This window comes from Conger conger, chromosome 1, assembly GCF_963514075.1.
Source record: "Conger conger chromosome 1, fConCon1.1, whole genome shotgun sequence".
NCBI lineage: Eukaryota > Metazoa > Chordata > Actinopteri > Anguilliformes > Congridae > Conger > Conger conger.
Genome location: NC_083760.1, coordinates 11,310,847 through 11,324,765, shown reverse-complemented (window position 1 = coordinate 11,324,765; position 13,919 = coordinate 11,310,847). Strand labels below are relative to the sequence as shown.

General features: G+C 49.9%; 1 protein-coding gene across 1 annotated transcript in view; it reads left to right on the top strand.

Moving 5' to 3' along the window:
• The window catches only part of sos2 (son of sevenless homolog 2 (Drosophila)), a 43,264-nt gene that overhangs the window by 15,739 nt on the left and 13,606 nt on the right, over positions 1–13,919 (top strand). The window contains exons 2-7 of the mRNA XM_061246681.1: positions 1,976–2,101; positions 2,680–2,811; positions 4,410–4,574; positions 4,925–5,131; positions 9,643–9,786; positions 10,550–10,660. Coding sequence (XP_061102665.1) covers positions 1,976–2,101; positions 2,680–2,811; positions 4,410–4,574; positions 4,925–5,131; positions 9,643–9,786; positions 10,550–10,660 — 885 coding nt within the window. The remainder of the gene's footprint in view (positions 1–1,975; positions 2,102–2,679; positions 2,812–4,409; positions 4,575–4,924; positions 5,132–9,642; positions 9,787–10,549; positions 10,661–13,919) is intronic.

Below are 13,919 nucleotides of genomic sequence, written 5' to 3'. Positions count from 1 at the left end.
GTCATGTCAGTTGAAACTTTTAAAATAGGCAATATGCGTATGTCTACCCCAGTTCATGTTGTCTTAGCAGCGTTGCAGGTCAGTAGTAATACTTCCTCCTCCTGCTACAGAAGGAGCATCTGTCACGCAGTCTGCAGGGATGAGTGTTTTAGTGTGAATAAACACTGTGTTGCGTCCTTCTGTCAAAAACGGCTGCTTTTTTTTAAGCTTCACCAGGAAAACACATGCACGCAAGAAAACAGGAAAAGATGTGATTGCAACGAAAACAAACAAAAGTGATTTGGCGGCGGCTGTGGTGGTGGTGGCGGTGGCGGGGGGGTGCTTAGAAAAATCGATGGCGTTTGACCGGTGATCTTGAGGAGAATAACACGACGGCCCGTTCTATTTCTCTGGCCGGGACCGCAGGAATGCCAAAGAGCGGGTCAGCCGACCTTCGACCTCTCCCCCAGGCATTCCGCGGGCAGGGGGCGAGGTGCTCTGGCGGGAGGGGCGAGCGAGCGTTGCCCAGGCGCGGGGTAATTCCAGTGCAGCCGTGCGAAACAGCTCGTCTTCCCAGCGCTACTCTCTGTTGCTTTAGCGGGGCCGGCCTCACAATAGCATCTCAACAGACGGCATTCCAGCCCGACTGCGAGACCTGGGAGTGCCAACCCCTTTCACCCCCCCCCCCCCCCCCCCAAAAAAAAAAAAAACGACACCCCAGCCCACCCCGTGCTCCTCCGACAGTACCCCTCTCTGTGCGCTGACTGCGTGGGGCAGACCGGGGCTGTTAAAAATAGCTTCTGGAAATGCGACATTAAGTGTTATGTTTGGAATAGTCTTTTTAAAAAAAAACAACAACGGCGGGTGGTGCTGTTTGTGTGTCTGTCATTAAGCTATGATGTCATGTCTGTGTTTTGTTTTGTTTTTTTTCCCTAGTTGGTGTTTCACAGACACCCATCACCTCACTTCATGTGGAATGTGTTGAATGGGCTTTGTTGGCTGTCGAAACTGAGTCGCCTGTCCAGCTACAGTAGACTGTCTCACCCTGAGCATTCTGGGGAAGACTATCTAACTTCGGGGTAGATTGTGTCTCTGGGGAAGACTGTCTCTAACTTTGGGACAGACTGTCTAATTCTAAGGAAGACTGTAACTAACTTTGGTGCAGACTGTGTCTCTAACTTTGGTGCAGACTGTGTCACTAACTTTGGTGCAGACTGTGTCACTAACTTTGGTGCAGACTGTGTCACTAACTTTGGTGCAGACTGTGTCACTAACTTTGGTGCAGACTGTGTCACTAACTTTGGTGCAGACTGTGTCTCTAACTTTGGTGCAGACTGTGTCACCAACTTTGGTGCTGACTGTGTCTCTAACTTTGGTAACTCTGGGGCAGACTTTTGGGCAGTCGGTCTCTCATTCTGCAGGTGCAGACTGTGTCTGAGTGCACAAATATGCACCACAGATTCTTTTAGGTTTTTATTGGGCTGAATTGGTCGGAATGTACACATTAAGAAGAAGGCACTAGCCGGCTCTGTAACTCGATGAACCTCACTGAAAGTGTTTTTCCCAAACAATTAGGCCGTGTGTGTGCTCAGTGGTATAACTGTCGAGTACATTTTCAAATACTTTTCTACATACTTTTCAAAGTGCTTTTCGAGTTCCAATAGATAAATGGTAAACTAGGCTTGTTGTGACTGCCTTTCAGAACGACCCCAGCTGACCTGTAAGATGCACCACTAGATGCAAGATGATTTGTTATTTAAAATGACATAGTTTCCGGAGTTCAATTCTCTGAGCGTCATAGTGTAACATCAGAATAGTCATGGGAGTGTTCGTCATGTTATGATTATGACAGTGCAGAAATTCTCACTCTGCACTCACCGAACTCATGTAAAAGATCACAGTATGGTCTCGTGCAGTGCCTGCTGTGTCTCCAGGTGTGTTGCCGCGGTAACAGCGTCGTGGCACTCTAACATGGCCGCCCGGCGTGTCTCCACAGGTGCAGCTCCAGGTGCACCCCAACCTCTCCGCCAAAGAAGACGCCCTGCAGCACATCGAGGAGCTGATCCTGCAGCTCCTCAACATGCTGTGTGTGGCACAGCCCCGCACCGTGCAGGACGTGGAGGTAGCGCTCCTCCTTCACCTCTCCTCCTCCTCCTCCTTTCCTGCACTTTCTCTTTCATTTCCTGTCTTTTTATTTCATCTGCAATTTTGCCCACACGGCAAACAAAAAAGCCTGTCTTAAAAAATGTTTTAGTCTTGTAATGAGTCTTAAATTCTTTTTTTTTTTTCTCTCTCTCTCAAGTGGAAAATATTGGCTTGTTTTACGTTACTGTGATGTGATGATTTCTTAACCCATTGGAAAATTATTTCGCAAAAACGGAATCGAAGTACAATTTTAAACATATGACTAAAATACTTGTTGAGGCTGACTTAGTCTTTGGTATTTGCAGTGAAATTTTCCACCCCCACATATCACAGTATTACTAGGAACCCGTAGAGTCTGTGGAGGTGTGAAAGGTCATACAGTGTCTATCACTGCTTATTAGGGAAGGGCGTGAACGATTTGGGCTCACCGTGTAACTGGCTAATTGCCGGTGTTTGGTATCTGAAGGGACTTTATCAACGCCTTCGTCCTCTGCCCTTTTCCCATAATCCTCGGGGGGTTTGTGGGCGGCGCTGATGCTTCCCTGTGTTCCCCAGGAGCGCGTGCAGAAGACCTTCCCCCACCCCATCGATAAGTGGGCCATGTCCGACGCCCAGTCCGCCATCGAGAAGCGCAAGAGGAGGAACCCCCTCCTCCTGCCTGTGGATAAGATTCACCCGCTGCTGAAGGTGCCTACGACCCCCATCCTGACCCCTACAACCCCCATCCTGACCCCTACGACCCCCTCCCCGACCCCTCCACCCCCATCCTGACCCCCTCTCCTACCCCTACGACCCCCTCCCCGACCCCTACGACCCCTTCCCCGACCCCTACGACCCCCATCCTGACCCCTACGACCCCCATCCCCGACCCCTACGACCCCCATCCCCGACCCCTACGACCCCCATCCCCGACCCCTACGACCCCTCTCCCCGACCCCTCCACCCCCTTCCGCCAAACTCTGGCCTAGCACTTCCTACAGGATACCCACCGCCAACACAGAAGCCAGTGTGGAGATTCAATATCGTTATAGTGCATGGCTATAGAAACTAGTTAATTTATGAATGTGTTTATGTCATGTTTATTTGAGTAGGGACAATGCCAAGAGACTAATAATATACATTATTAGTGCCAGTTTACTCCAGGTTCATGTAGCTGATGGTCTGCATGCAGAGATTATAGCTATTGCTTGTTTCCATCTCCCGTCCCTAGTCAGGCTTGTGTTGCTCACCTACAGATCCTTAGCGTGTCTTAGGCTCCGTGTCTCTCCACCACTGTTGAGTGGCAGCGCATCTTGACTAATCCAGGGCAGCCAAACCACAGTCTGCTGTGTCAGAGAGAGAGAGAGAGAGAGAAAGAGAGAGAGAGAGATCTGGGCCACTTTCACATTCGGAATCGCATTGTCTGCCTGCCAACATCTCGCTAAGCTGTGAGAAATGCGTTTGGTATCGGCTACCTGTCCTGAGGGCAGAGGAGGGCCGAGTTTCTGTTTGACCTGCATTTCCCCGTGCGTCAGACGCCAGGGTTAACACTGAAGTGAAGTTGGTGGTTTTGTTGTGAAGCGTTTGGTCCTGCTTTGTGCAAACACTGCTCTGTGCGTCTTGGCGGGTGTGACTTCACAAGGTCATTTCACACACCTCTGTGCCGCAGGTTTAAACAATGCGAACTAAAATATGCCGTTGTCTGTTTTCATCGCACTGTAGAAACCTCACATGCTATTAAAAACATCCCTATTGTAAGCCTAGTTTCTAGTTTAATTTGTATTCATTGGTAAATATCTTCATCCACTCATATATAGCTACCTTTTTAACCCATTTCAGCACTGTAAACAGGGCGGTGAAGCTCTTCTGATAGGACTGCAGCTTTGCACCAGAGTGGTGCTTAATGTTCAAATGGGTTAAAGCCTGATTTACTGGATACTGTGATGCGGGACCCTTGTGACAAATCGATGCATTTTCAACCGAAGAAACTGCCGCGTGACACTGTCTCATTGTTGCGTACCTCTAGAAGTTTGTCACACTTTGTCACTTTATTGTCACGTTTATTGGACAGGATAGGCCAGGGAAAGTCATGTCGTACATACGTCTTGTTTTCAGAAAATATAAACAAACTGTAAGGAATTTGACTGTCAGTAGTTGTCAAACATCTTGTTACCATAGAGACAATAGAACCCTTGTCACAGACCTTAGGGTATAAACGCTGTGCGCATCCAGCAAAATGTAAAACCTAAGTTGGAGATTACCCTTCAGGGTAATAAGAGGTGCTCTTGCCCCCCCCCCCCCTCCAGGAGGTCCTGGGATACAAGATAGACTACCACGTGTCTCTGTACATCGTGGCTGTCCTGGAGTACATCTCAGCCGACATCCTCAAGCTGGCGGGGAACTACGTGGGGAACATCCGCCACTACGAGATCACCCAGCAGGACATCAAGGTCTCCATGTGTGCAGACAAGGTGGGCCCCGCGGTCTGTGTGCTCGTGAGCACGTGCGTTTGTTTATGCTGCTGTGTGTCCACCGCGTGTGTGTGTACACGTGCATGACTGTGTGTGTGTGTGTGTGTGTGTGTGCACATGCCTGTGCCGCATCGGTCTGTGTGTGTGTGTGTGTGTGTGTGTGTGTGTGTGTGTGTGTGTGTGTTTGTCCAAGTGCCTGTACTGTGTGTGTGTGTGTGTGTGTGTGTGTGTGTGTGTGTGTGTGTTTCTGTGCATGTATGTGCGTGTGTGTTTGTTTCTGTGCATGTATGTATTTGTATATGTGTGTTTGTACATGTGCCTGTACCAGCGTCTGTCCCCGTGTGTCCCAGGTGCTGATGGACATGTTCGACCAGGACGAGGACATCGGGCTGGTGTCCCAGTGCGGGGACGAGCCCTCGGCCTCCGGGGAGCTGACGTACGATGACCTGGTGCGCCTGGAGATCGCCGAGGAGCGCCAGTACCTGCGCGAGCTGGACCTCATCATCAAAGTGTTCCGCAAAGCCTTCCTGCCCAACAGCAAGCTCTTCACCGCATACGTGCGTCCCGGCCCTATTCTGATCGCGCAGTGCATACTTTACAACTGCACACTGCATACTTTACAACTGCACACTGCATACTTTACAACTGCACACTGCATACTTTACAACAGCACACTGCACAGTGCATACTTTACAACTGCGCAGTGCATACTTTACAACAGCACACTGCACAGTGCATACTTTACAACAGCACACTGCACAGTGCATACTTCTACAACGGCACACTGCACAGTGCATACTTCTACAACAGCACACTGCATAGTGCATACTTTACAACAGCACACTGCTCAGTGCATACTTCTACAACAGCACACTGCTCAGTACATACTTCTACAACAGCACACTGCACAGTGCATACTTCTACAACAGCACACTGCACAGTGCATACTTCTACAACAGCACACTGCACAGTGCATACTTCTACAACAGCACACTGCATAGTGCATACTTTACAACAGCACACTGCTCAGTGCATACTTCTACAACAGCACACTGCATAGTGCATACTTCTACAACAGCACACTGCACAGTGCATACTTCTACCACAGCACACTGCACAGTGCATACTTGTACAGCAGCACACTGCAGAACTACACCACTGCACCACCAGGCACTGCACAGCTACACAATGCACAGCTGCAAAAAGCACAACTACTCACTGCACTACACACTGTGCAGCTACACTGCACTGGGCAGTGCACTGTACACTGCTGAAATGCTGCTCACTACACAACTGCACATTCACAACTGGGCACTGCAGAATTACTCACTACACAGCTTGGCACTGCACAAATATGCACTGGACACTACACAACTGGGCACTGCAGGCTGTACTACTACACGACTGTACACTGCACAATGCACTCTTTTTTTTTTTTTTTTTAACAACTCTCATTTTTATGATTCCTTTTCGGCAAGTAGCGGAAGATCAAATCTCTCGCCCGTATGTAATCTAGGCCGGAATAAACTCGCAGAGTGCTGAGCGCATGTTTCAACCGGTTCTGCGGTGCTGCGGTGCGTTTAGATACAGAGGCACAGCTTTATTGCCATTATTGCATTATTGCATTATTGGCATTTGACAGACGCTCTTATCCAGAGCGACGTACAGTTGATTAGACTAAGCAGGAGACAATCCTCCAATCCTTGAGCAATGCAGGGTTAAGGGCCTTGCTCAAGGGCCCAACGGCTGTGCGGTTGTTATTGTGGCTACACTGGGATTAGAACCACCAACCTTGCCCGTCCCAGTCATGTACCTTAACCACTACGCTACGGCCTTCCTGACGTTACGCTGCTGATTCTGAGCATTGGACACACAAACGCATTACATTACATTACGTGGCATTTAGCAGACGCTCTTATCCAGAGCGACGTACAACAAAGTGCAAATCAAACACAAGGGAAGCCAGCCCTGCCTACGGACTGCTCTGATGTCACTCACCTCAAAGACAAATTTGTCTTAGCTGTGACAGTGATGCTTCTGTAGGGTTTTTAGATGTGTGAGTCAGTGAGCTGAAATTAGTTGTGTGTGTGTGTGTGTGTGTGTTTGTTGTTTCATTGGTGGGCAGGGCTGGGCTGATTGGTGGTGTTGTATGAGTGACCTGGGTAAAGTATCAGGGCCCCTGAGTTAGCTATAACTTGTAATCATGCAGTAGGCAGATGGAAATAACACCGCTTGGCTTGTGCCAGAGTACACTTAATTACATTTGCTGAAATATCTGCAGTTGTCAAGGAAGTAAGAGAGTTAAAGAGAGAGGCGTGCAGTTATTCCCAGAGACTACTCAGGCTTTTAAGTCTTAATTAGCCGGCATGCATCTACAATAGAGTCTACGGAAGAAGAGTTTTGGCAGAGTTGTGCAATGTCTGCTGCCTCCCTCGTGTGAAATATGACTATACAGTAATATCCCATCTTGCATAAAGTACCTTTGTCCTTTCAGGCAAAAAAAATCTATACGCACTAATATGCATCTCCTTGAGTTATTCTTCACGGCTGAGAGTTTTGTCCACTTGCTTGCTGCGTAACCGGCATTATCTCTCCATATTAGATTTGCACGCGCGGGGCGGAATCTCGCGGAAGGCGGATGAGTTTTTAAGAGCGGTAAATTAGAGGCGTGGTGCACTTAGGGGCGCAGGGCGTTCCCGTGCAGGCCCCAGAACTCTCGCTGAAACGGAATGCCGGAGACCCGCTGATCCCCCCCCCCCCCCCCCCCCCTGTGGAAACGGGCGTGTTAAATATGCACCGGGAGAAGCGAGGCAGTCCCAGGCCGGGAGGTGGGGGCGAGCGACTGGGGGGCGAGGGGGGAGCGATTCACAGCGTTTCACGTTCAGAAAGGAAGGAAATGAGCTGTATCTGATCCAGCGTGTTCTTTTACAGAGACTTTCGGTAGCTCTGGTTCCATTCAAATTATGACCGACTGCGACAGAATTTGCTTTAGCTCCCGTCTTCAAGAATTACTTTTTGTTCATATTTTCTCGCATTCGCGAGAGCAATATTAATGCTTGCGGGTATGAGAAAAGCAAACGCGATTGGTTTTTTCGGCTGTTTTGTTATACCGGGAGCCTAAAAATAATGCACATCTCCTCTTATTCCCTGAACTGCTCGACGTCCATGCAGACGCATATGTGGAGAGGTACATGTTGGTGCTTGTCTCTTTTGTGTTGATAGTTTGGCGGATGTTAAAATGTCCCCCAGCCATGGCGTAGGCAGCTGCAGCGTGCAGAGCAGGCTCAGAGCAGCGCTACCCTGTATTGAAACTTGTAGCATAGCGTGTAGCATAACATCTGGGGTAATTTTTCCCCTTCGATGGTAATGAAACTCCTAGCGTAGCATGCAGCATGTGGGGTAATATGTCCCCTTTAATGGTACTGAAGTTCATAGCGTAGCATGTAGCATGTGGGGTAATGCGCCCTGGGGCCTCTCAAAGCAGACGCACAGGCAGCAGCGCACCTGGCCACCCACCTCAGCGTGGGAGTGATGTCACCGCACGGCTACCACTTCCTTCCGCTGTGTGTACAGCTGTGCCCTAGAGCTGTTCTTCACACTCCTACACCAGTTCCCTCTGTGACATCACACTGGCTACAGCTGGCCCTAGAGCTGTTCTGCACGTTCCTGCACCAGTTCCGTCTGTGACATCACACTGGCTACAGCTGGCCCTAGAGCTGTTCCGCACGTTCCTACACCAGTTCCCTCTGTGACATCACACTGGCTACAGCTGGTCCTAGAGCTGTTCCGCACGCTCCTACACCAGTTCCCTCTGTGACATCACACTGGCTACAACTGTGTCCTAGAGCTGTTCCTCACGCTCCTACACCAGTTCCCTCTGTGACATCACACTGGCTACAGCTGTGCCCTAGAGCTGTTCCTCACGCTCCTACACCAGTTCCCTCTGTGACATCACACTGCATACAGCTGTGTCCTAGAGCTGTTCCTCACACTCCTACACCAGTTCCCTCTGTGACATCACACTGCATACAGCTGTGTCCTAGAGTTGTTCCTCACGCTCCTACACCAGTTCCCTCTGTGACATCACACTGGCTACAACTGTGTCCTAGAACTGTTCCTCACGCTCCTACACCAGTTCCCTCTGTGACATCACACTGCATACAGCTGTGTCCTAGAGTTGTTCCTCACGCTCCTACACCAGTTCCCTCTGTGACATCACACTGGCTACAGCTGGTCCTAGAGCTGTTCCGCACGCTCCTACACCAGTTCCCTCTGTGACATCACACTGGCTACAACTGTGTCCTAGAGCTGTTCCTCACACTCCTACACCAGTTCCCTCTGTGACATCACACTGGCTACAGCTGTGCCTTAGAGCTGTTCCTCACACTCCTACACCAGTTCCCTCTGTGACATCACACTGCATACAGCTGTGTCCTAGAGCTGTTCCTCACACTCCTACACCAGTTCCTTCTGTGACATCACACTGCATACAGCTGTGTCCTAGAGTTGTTCCTCACGCTCCTACACCAGTTCCCTCTGTGACATCACACTGCATACAACTGTGTCCTAGAGCTGTTCCTCACGCTCCTACACCAGTTCCCTCTGTGACATCACACTGGCTACAGCTGGTCCTAGAGCTGTTCCGCACGCTCCTACACCAGTTCCCTCTGTGACATCACACTGGCTACAACTGTGTCCTAGAGCTGTTCCTCACGCTCCTACACCAGTTCCCTCTGTGACATCACACTGCATACAGCTGTGTCCTAGAGCTGTTCCTCACACTCCTACACCAGTTCCCTCTGTGACATCACACTGCATACAGCTGTGTCCTAGAGTTGTTCCTCACGCTCCTACACCAGTTCCCTCTGTGACATCACACTGCATACAGCTAGGCACAAGAACTGTACCTTGCTCCTACACCAAAAATGGTTGCAACCGACCATGTGATAATCTCCAATGACGACAATCATACATCGCCGAGCTCTAAACTGGCCTTTTAGACGGTGCGATGTGCATTGCAGTAAACGTTTGAGCGGACGTGAGCATGTCGTTGTGTTCTGGCCTGCAGGACGTGGAGGTGATCTTCAGCAACATCCTGGACATTCACGAGCTGACGGTGAAGCTCCTGGGCTTGATCGAGGACGCGGTGGAGATGACTGCTGACGGCAGCCCTCACCCGCTGGTGGGCAGCTGCTTCGAGGACCTCGCCGAGGTAGGGCCGGGGTCAGGGGTCAGGGGTCACGGGTCCACACCGTGTCTGCCTTCCACAGTGTGAGTGGAGCGCCACATTTTACACCAGGGTGAGGGAAGGCAGCTTGGTGCAGAAACCACATCCATGTGCAGACATGCGTATACACAGGCCTTACCAGACACACACAGACACACACTCTCACACAGACACACACTCACGCACACCCCGGCACTCCGCACACTCATGCATGGCTAGACGCTCACGAATCCCTAAGATGGTTTCGTTCGCTCAATAACAGTAATTGTTTTCTTTCAGCCATTTGCTGGGACTGGATTACTTTCGACGCTTCGCATGATTTATGCGATGTTCATTTCGGGTGCTATTTATCATTCCTATTTATTGTTGCCCAAGGATTTAGTCCTTATACCAAAAAAAACCCCTGATTTTCTTAAAAAATTAGTCGTGCAATGAAAGTGTGTTAATATGGAACAGAAAAAGAGGCAGCTCGGCAGGAAGCTACACATCCACTTTTGTCTGAAGAGAAAACATCTGCTCTAGCTGAGACTCAACTGGATCCTAGATGTTGCAGTGCTCCGAGCACATTAAGGTCACAAATATGCGGTTGGAATGCTCTTAACTGAACATTCTAACGCTGATGCAACAATCACTGCGTAATTGAAAGCAGCAGAGTTCTAGAACACTGGGGTGGGGAGAACATTCCAGAAACCCTGCTCTTCAGAGGAGTCCTGTGCCCTTCTCACTCGCCCTTTGCCCCCCTCCGCAGGAGCAGGCCTTCGACCCCTACGAGACCCTGTCCCAGGACATCCTCTCCCGGCAGTTCCAGGAGCATTTCAACAGCGTCATGACCCGGCCCAACGTGGCCCTGCACTTCCAGGTGGGGCTGTGGCGCGCGTCTCTTTCGGCGGGGCGGCCCGTGGGTCCGTACGGGGCGGTCGACCTGCGGTTCCCTGCAGGGGTGTTCGGTTGCACAGTAACCATTACACATTCGCTCCGTTCGGCCAGACTGCAGTTTTTCCTAAACGTCCCAAAGTGCGCTGGGTGCTCAGACCGGCCCAGATCGATGTTTGTTGCAGTGAGTGGGAGACTCTGATTAGAGCGGGTGAAGTCAGGACACAGAGGCTCGGAGGGAGCCGACCGTAAAATTCCAACACGGTCCCGTTTTCACGGGGAACCGCAGGACCAATAGCGCTGTACGTTAGCAGATGAAATGTATCTCTGATATTTATTTATTCACTCATTTCAATTTAGTCATTTGGTCCCTTGCAAGTGACTTGCAGAAGTGCTTTTAGCCCTCCTTTCCTGTTACTGTAGGGGTTGAAGTCATTTCCATTTTGCATGACAGCTGTCGTGTGAATTTAAATAACTGTGTTTTGAGCATTGTGCTGTGGTGTTATTCATTTGTTAATCCTTGCAGTCTTCTGGCAGTTATTTGGCAACATAATAATATACATAGCAGAGTGTAACGTAGTCCACGTAAGAGACGGTTGGATTTTGTGAATACGCACACTTTCCTAAAGGAGAGAAGACGGTCTGCCCTCCCGATCCGTTTTCTCTCAGACTTGGGAAAGCAGAGAGGCTGACGGACTGAAACAGGATCTTGGCCATATGGGAGGTTCAAACCCCCAGACACACAGTGCAGATTAGTATGCGGGTTCAGAGCTGGTCACCCTGCAGACTGTGCCGAACGGTCTCCAGAAGGAGCACATATTTCACCCCTGGTGTCTGTTCGGATTGGGTCGGCACGGGGCGCTGTGACTCAATATCCCGATTCCTCAGTCTTGTTTTATCATTTCTGCACGTGCGATTGGTCGGCTGCAGGTTCCAGGTGTGCCGATGCCCTTATTCCTGGGCTAAGCTGGAACATGCTGACTTCGGTCTGCTTAGATACACAGACACTGCAGTAATGCAAACACCGGACAGCGTTTCTTCATCTGACACCCATCCAGTTTTCACACTTGCAATTTTGTTTTGGGAACCGTCACAAGTGAGCATCCTTTAGAGGAACGCAGGTTCATATGTTTGTTTGCGTCAGTGTTTATGTTCACTACCTGCTCAAAATATATATGACGACTGTCGAACAATGCTTCCTTTACTGAATTATATAAAATGTACCTGTGTAATTCCTGCTGGAAAAACATTGTCAAAAATGATTGCTTCGAATTATCAAGAATTATTATGTAGAAATCCAGTCTGCCTTGAGGTGTGGTAACCAGGAATTCCTACATGAAACCCTCACTGCACCTCACCTACATATCTAGTCGCCCAACAAAACCTGCTGCAGCTGATGTTTTTTTCCCCCCCACATACCCCCAGTATGTCAGTATTTTATCAGATCTCTTGGTTTAGATGTTCCTGCTTTGTGTTCAGACGTCCGTGTTGTTTTTTTTTAGTTTGAGGGCTGCTCGGTTTTCCTGTGGGTTAGCGTTGTTAGCTCGGTCTCGCCCTGTGCTGATTGGTTATTTTTGCATCCGCCGCCACAGCGCAAAATGGCCGCCTCGCGGCTTCCCGGCTGATTGCGCGTAGGCGCTGTTCCGCTCTAACGCGGAAACGGCGGGAAGATCAGCTCCTCCCTGCTCCCCTCTCTCGCTTATCATGCTTTAGAGCAGGGGTGTCAAACTCCAGTCCTGCAGGGCCGCAGTGTCTGCTGGTATTTGTGGTTTCCATTCAGTCGGCAGCCAATTAAGGCCTTGAGAACAAGGTGTGTGGAATATTTAGCCAATTAAGTACTTTGAAAATTCATCTCTCTTGCTGAAACGCCAAAAACCAGCAGACACTGCGGCCCTCCAGGACTGGAGTTTGATACCTCTGCTTTAGAGTAAACCGCTATTTGAAACCGCTGTTTCAAACGCTATTTATCTACAATTCAATATAAAATGAGATGCCTGTACGTATAAAATATGTATTTACTTAGTCAGTATGCTGTTTTTGTAGATAATTAATCTATCTGTACATTCTTCCAGTTTCCAGTATTGCATCTCTGTGCTGTTGCTGTGGTTAGCATTGTTTTCCGTTCAAAGTTATATTGTCACTATACGACACTGGTAAAGACACTAATGGACTCTGACATTCATATTGATAGACAGGGATCTCTAATGCATGTCCGAGCACGCGTCTAAAAAAAAAAAAAAAAAACGTTGATATTTAAACGCTTAACGGGACCGTATTGTGTCTCGGGAGGAACGGGGTATAACTGACGTCATCTGTCATCTTCACAGCCTTCACAGTCATCTTCACAGCCTCCCCAAATGTGCGCCAGAGGCTTTTAGGCGCTCAGTACTCAGCTGAGAGAGAGCGTGTATCACATGGCTCAGCCCATTACATTACATCACATTATTACATTATTGGCATTTGGCAGACGCTCTTATCCAGAGCGACGTACAGTTGATTAGACTAAGCAGGAGACAATCCTCCCCTGGAGCAATGCAGGGTTAAGGGCCTTGCTCAAGGGCCCAACAGGCTGTGCGGATCTTATTGTGGCTACACCGGGATTAGAACCGCCGACCTTGTGTCTCCCAGTCGTTTACCTTAACCACTACGCTACAGGCCGCCCGTAGGTGAATGTGGGCTGTGTCTTTAACCGAACCCGACTGGGGACCTGCAGCCGTGGGGGTGCAGCTGGTTTAGTCCCACGCGGTCAGGGGTGGGCGCCTGGGCCCGGAGCCACGGCAAATGGAAGGATCGTTTCCTCGGGCGGATTTACCTCCGTCCCGTTCCGAATGAATTGCGGGCTCCGCTGTAATGTTTATGCATTAGCGTTCAGGGCGTGGCTCGTGTCGAGCGTTCCGTGAATACATTGTGCTGTGAGTCTCCGTCCATCCGCCGTGTGCTGCAGCCAGTGGAAAACTGACATGACCTGAGCTGGGTGTGTGCGTGTGCGTGCCTGTGTGTGCCTGTGTGTGTGTGCCTGCGTGCGCGTGCGTGTGCGTGCGTGTGCGTGCGTGCATGTGCGTGCGTGTGCGTGTGTGTGCCTGTGTGTGTGGGCTTCTGTTCGTACAGTAAGAGGAGGAGCAGGTACACCATTTTCATTTCACACCACAGCTACAGCTTCCTGAATCAAACACTCGCTCGTTCTCTCTTTCTCACTCACTCTTTCTCCCTCCCTCCCTCTCTCTGCCTTATCTCTCTCCCTCCCT